The sequence below is a fragment of the Seriola lalandi genome, unplaced genomic scaffold (assembly GCF_002814215.2).
Source record: "Seriola lalandi dorsalis isolate HSWRI2012SDOR001 ecotype SW California unplaced genomic scaffold, Sedor1 jcf7180002054524, whole genome shotgun sequence".
NCBI lineage: Eukaryota > Metazoa > Chordata > Actinopteri > Carangiformes > Carangidae > Seriola > Seriola lalandi.
The window spans coordinates 2,210,937-2,216,936 of record NW_019525077.1 but is presented as its reverse complement, the minus strand read 5'-3'; the positions used below and the strand labels follow the sequence as shown (position 1 = coordinate 2,216,936).

General features: G+C 44.3%; 1 protein-coding gene across 2 annotated transcripts in view; it reads left to right on the top strand.

Moving 5' to 3' along the window:
* Window positions 1-6,000, top strand: part of rasgef1ba (RasGEF domain family, member 1Ba) — a 115,365-nt gene that overhangs the window by 103,347 nt on the left and 6,018 nt on the right. For both annotated transcript variants that reach the window (XM_023414368.2, XM_023414369.2), the window contains 3 exons: window positions 142-221; window positions 1,835-1,930; window positions 5,326-5,421. In XM_023414368.2, coding sequence (XP_023270136.1) covers window positions 142-221; window positions 1,835-1,930; window positions 5,326-5,421 — 272 coding nt within the window. The remainder of the gene's footprint in view (window positions 1-141; window positions 222-1,834; window positions 1,931-5,325; window positions 5,422-6,000) is intronic.

The window sequence follows — 6,000 nt, the reverse complement described above, 5'->3', positions numbered from 1 at the left end:
GGGGTGGGGGGGGGATGCGTCCGTCTGGCTGAACGGGGAAAATGCCATGTGTTAATGCGGTGGTGTTTGGGTGTTTGCGTGGATGTGTGATGTCTCTCTCATTGTCTTTTTCTTTTTTTTGTGTGTGTGTCCGTCTCACAGCTGGGATGAACATGAGTCCTGTGTCGCGGCTGAAGAAAACCTGGAGTAAAGTCAAGACGGCCAAGTTTGACATCTTAGAAGTAAGTTTGCATGAAAAAGGTTCAAGATCTGCCAATAAAAAAACCACTTCAAATCTGTGTTTTTAACATTCTTACATAATTTCCTCTTGAGTTTTAATCATCCGTAATGTGTTTTCCTGCGAGCCCACACACTTGTGCGGCTCTGTGATTTTTTTGAGTCCGACACTGATGACTAACTGTGATGTGGGCGTGTGGGGGAGCTTCTTCCCCCCCGTCCACTGAAGTGTTGGCTGAAGTGCAAAAGGCAAAGGCAGATGAACACGGTTGCTCTGAGTGGGAGAGCAGAGATTTACTGTGACTCAGACAGATCGATGTGTTTCTCCCCCTCATCCATGGCGACATAACTGAGCAACATAAAAACACTGAAACATCTGAAAACATTTCATTTAACTTAACAGGAAAACACACGTCAACTTTTCCCCAGTGTTTTGTGATTGCGACATCCTTTGTTTTTAAATGTGATGATTTCACAAATCGTCTCAGCTCTTTCTTTTTGTTTTACTGACGTTTCAATTTATTCAAAGACACAGTAAGACAAATGCAAAATCGTGCAATCAGGTGTGAAAAACTTCAGAAACGTGTTGAACCCAACACAAAGTAGATTAAAACTTGAACTTAAGACTGAATGTGCATCAGATATAGGGATATAGAGAGTTCTCACCATCAGAAATGGCAACAAACGAACGAATCTAACACCAAACATGTTGAAGTGACGCATCCGGAGGGAATGAAGGCAGGTGGAGGGAGAGGGAGTCCTGCAGCCAGGAAGCCCCAGATGTTTCAGTGTGGCTGGGGTTCAGATCACACGCACCCCCTCCCTCCCCACCCTCCCTCCCCCCCGCGGTACCTGAGTAAAACCCCAGATAGAGCAGGGAACACACACCCTGTGAGCCCAGCGGGCCGTCACTCAGCCCTTTGAAAGAGGGAGATCTGAGGTGGAGACGCGTCGGGCCGGGACCTTTCTGCGGGATCGAAAAGCTTTCAAAGACTCACTTCTTTAGGTTCCCTTCACGTCTCACCGGAGTTCAATCTTCATCTTTCACCCTCTCTCTGTCAGTCACACACCTCCTCCTCCTCATCCTCCTCCTCCTTCTCCTCTCCACCTCTTTTGTTGATTTCCTTCTACCCTGCTCTTTTGTCCCTGTGAGCCTCATTTGAGGTGACTGCTGAACTTTCTCTCTGCTGCTGGTTTGTTCAAGGTCACACAGTTGATGGTCTCAACCACCATCACATGACACTGACAGGCTAACGCCACACTGAGGGTAGTTAATATACAGTGATGTGCCACAGGGGGGGGTTCACGTCAGTTCATGAGCAGCATGGAGGCATTTTATTTTAATATGCAAATAGTGATCACTTTCATGACGTGAAAGGTGACGTCTTAAATGGATATTATCAAATTTAATTTTCTGTCAGTCGGCTCATCCATTGGTTAATCTTTTTACCGACTCCACATTTAGCTTGAAACACAAACATTCAGAACGTCCCTCTACCACTTTTCCTTTCTTTGCAAACCAGAGTCACAGCGTCACAGCCCGTCAGATGCTCTTCTCTCTCCTCTCTCCCAGCGGCTCTCCTCACAATTGACACTGTGTTTGATTTCCTCCTCGCAGCACCAGATGGATCCTTCCAGCAACTTCTACAACTACAGAACGGCGCTGAGAGGAGCCACGCAGAGGTCGATCACAGCCAACAGCAGCAGAGAGAAGGTGAGGCGACCATGACTTGCATTGATTTGCACTTACGTTTACTCATGTGGCAGACGCTTTAATCTAGACCAGACCCTGGTGTACATCTATTTAATAACTGGAAGGAGATCAGGTAAAGAAGCGCATAGAACGTACTGGTTAGACATGTTGGAGTTTCGAAGGTGGGCTTGAATTTGATTGGGGCGGCCGTGGGAAGCCAGCGTAGGTCGATGAGTAAGTGGATGAAGACCAGACGTGCAGCTGCATTATGGATCATATGCGCGGGTTTTAGCTGCTGGTCCGTGTGTAAGTGTATATTTATAAAAGGATGATCTTTCCTGAGTTTTGAATATATTCTCCACTTTTTCCGTCGCTACACCTGAACGCACGGCGGCGGGCACAGAACTTGAGGAGTGACAATTAAATGAACCTGCTGACAGTTAAAGTGCAGCTTGTTAAATAAAGGTTTGAAATTGGAGGAAAAAAACACCTTCAGTGGGGAGGAAACAAACAAAAAAAAAAAAAATCAGGTCAAGCTTCAGATGGATGAGTTAGAAAAGTCAAACATTTCTTTTGTAGGACACATCCAGCAGCCAACTTTTATATAAACCTCACCAGTCTGAACGTCTGCGCTCCAGACTTTGGTTTACATTTCATACTTTTGGCTGAAAGTCTCACCCGGAGCCACTTACAGTGAATAACGGGGATTGGGTGTGTTGCTAAGACCACTTGACAGCTGCCGTGACCTTCCAGTTTCAGGATAAGCTCTCTGTCCCTGAACAAAGTGTCGGCAACGCCTCTGCAACAGAGACACTTTGAGCTTATTACAGTTATGTAAAGAGTTGAGATGGTTATCGCGCCGTCTTTTATCTCAGCGGTCTTGCCACGGCGAACACAGAGGAAGCGGTTGATGTTGAGGAAAAGCAAGAAAAACAAGCCGCTGCCGTTTGTTGCGTCTTGTTATCGTCTGGACGCTGCGTTCCCGTCGTGTTTACACCATCAGCGGCCTCTCGAGTGGACTTGGAAGTGGGACAGAGGTTGCATAACGGCGGAGCTCAGAGGGGACACGCAGGGTCGAGTTATAAGTGGGTCAAAATACGAGGAGGGTCTCGGTTTCCTCCTCCTCAAATGAGCTGTGAAGGAAAAAGAAAACACAGGCCGGCTGCCAGATCACATAGTGTTCTCTGCCGCTGCCTCTTGAGTTGCCCGCCCTGACCGAGTCTGAACAAGCGCAGAGCTCGTGGGGCTGCCAGGCCTCGGCGGTTAGCCTCTCTTCACGTCATCATAACGCTGAATAACGGAGACAGAGTGTTCTGTCAGTGTGCATCTGGCTCCCTGAGGTTTGTGAGGGGATGTTTTTTTGGGAGCTGAGAAATGCAAACACACCCGGACAAAGGGTCGGGGTCGTGAAACGGAAAGTTCCCAAGAAGTCTTGGTATGTTCTCGCTCTTATGACCTCTCCTTTTAGGGGGGGGGGGTTGGATACTGCTGCTGTTTAAGGTCTCCTCCAGGCAAAACCAAAACTTCACTTCTATCAAAGATTAAAATGATCAGAAAGTTTGTTGCTCTGTTGATTCGACATTTTAACAAGATGCCAAACAGCTGATCTAAAGCAGACTTTGTTTGGCTGTGCAGCAACAGCTTGTAAAGACATTTTACAAAGAATAATGCACAAAATATTCCACTTTACGTCCAGTTATACCACAAAGATCTGCTCCTAATACGTGATTTAATCAAACCTGGATGATAAATTACAGATTTCAAGAAGGAAGAGCTTTTTTTCTGACCTGTATTGGTTTTATTTTATGTGTGTATTTCGCAAAACTGGTAATTACCAAGTGCTTTACAGAAGGAAACATAAAACAGTAAGAGACCGAGATGATGATTAGAATAAAACAAGGCAACAGGACTAATAAAAATAAAAAATCTTGAAGTTTTACAGGACAGCGAAAACATTAGGGGTTAGAACTAATGATTAATTCTGTTATTGATTAATCTGCTGATTATTTTCTTTATTATTTGTTTGGTTAGCAGCTTGTTTATTTACCTAGAAGCTGGAATGGGTGAATTTTGCGTGAAAACAAAAGATTATCACAGTTTTCTGTTGTTCACCTCGTGTCAACCCTTAAAACGAACCATCTTTTGATAAATACATTAATAATCACCTAAATAAAACTTTTAATAAACACATCCACTATAGTAAACCCAGACGTTTGCTCCCTCTGGCTCCAGGCCCGTCGTACTCCTGTGTGTCCAGCTGTGAAAATAACTTCCTCCCTGCTCCTGCTGGGCAGTTTCTTTTTTATTTTTTTCCTTCCTCTTCCCTCACAGCATTAACATGAACATACAGACGTGTGTGTGCACACATGACAACAGCCTTCAGATCATGCATACATGCATGCCCTTGTAAACAACATCCTGCCCCTGCAGACCCCTTGCTGTACATTATGTTCAGACCTCTTTCAGGCCCAGTTAACTAGCTGCTGTCAGCTGCAGCCAGAACAGTTTGTTTTTTGGAGGATGTTGTGGAGGCAGAATTTCACAAGCTTTACGCAGTTAAAGAAAAAAAGGCGACTGGATTGATTGATTTGGCGAAGCAACTATCTTTTGGGAAGAAGTAAAAACATAAGGAGAAGGGAGTGGGTGGTTTATACAAGTACAAACTGTGACACAATCAGAATGAGCAACACAAATATGCTTTATATTAGAAGCTCAGTGTGCTGCTGCTGCTGCTGCTGCCTTCCCCTTTTTGGTATTTCCATTTTTTGAAAAGGCTGAGTTTACTCTAATAGGTCACTGTGCCAGGCTGAAGCATCTCTGTGTGCTGAGAAACGAGTCACGTCTTGTGTTTATTTATCAGCCATAGCAACTGGTAAATACCAGATCCAGTCCTGATGTCTGGCTCAATACCAGTGAAGAAGAAAAATGTCACCAACTTCATATTTATCGTTATTTGAATGGAGTCCTGTGCTTCTTCCCCACCCTGCTCTATCCCCCACCCTGCTGTATCTAAGCTGAACATGCAGTGACCTGCATCATTGTATGAAGGTGACAATGAATTATTTAAAGGGACTTTACAGGGGAATAATTCTTCTCTGGAAAACCTCTTTTACTCCAGTTTCACTTCTGGAGGAATTTGTCCTGGGAAAGTTCTCTAGTAATGAAAGTTGTGTTTCTGCACGCTGCAACAAGCCGGTCAGAAGGGAAAGTTAGTGGATTTCGTTCAATGAAAATGTGTCCTTGATCAGAAAAGAACTGGGTCTGTTTCGTAATAAATCCCCTTTGTCAATTGTAATCTCTTTCCCTTTTGAATCGATGTTTACAGAGATCACACGCCAGCTATCATGTGGAAATCCCCCCCTCCTCACATCTTCTCAGTGAAATTAAATCTCTTTTCTCTTTCTTTTGTCTTGCAGATTGTCATCCCTTTCTTCAGCCTGCTCATAAAAGACATCTACTTCCTCAACGAGGGATGTGCCAACAGGCTGCAGAACGGACACGTCAACTTTGAGGTGAATTGAATTTTTAAATCACCCACAGGGAGTTTCCCTGGCAACCGTTTACACCAGATTTTCTCCTCCCTACCCTCACCCCCACCTACAGCCGACTTGTCGTGTCAGTGGACGTCACTGTAGTTACTACACAAGGCAACGGATTCGGTGCCATTTGTTTCCACTTCCCAAAAGAGTGCTTAGAATGAAGAAGTAAGAATTGTGCTTGTAGAGTTCAGCTGTGTTTCCATGGAACAAACACACTGACCAGTGATCAGAGTCTCATAAGTATTTCCACTGGTCTTCGCTCACAGCTCCACTGAATCACACACTATATTAAGCATTTATTTTATCCTGGGAAACTGCTGAACTTTTTTCTGTGACCATGTTCTACATAGGAACAAATCACCACTTCAGACCGCAGTGTAGTGCAGTGGAGCCATGCACGGTTATATAACTTGCTCAAAGGCAGTAGTATTAAAAGATTATACCCATGCTCCAAACAATCAGCCAGATGGTAAAGAAGTAATAGTCAACTATGCATACAGTATATTGTGTAGTATTAACCTTTTTTTTGTTGTTGTTTGTTTTTGTTTTCAT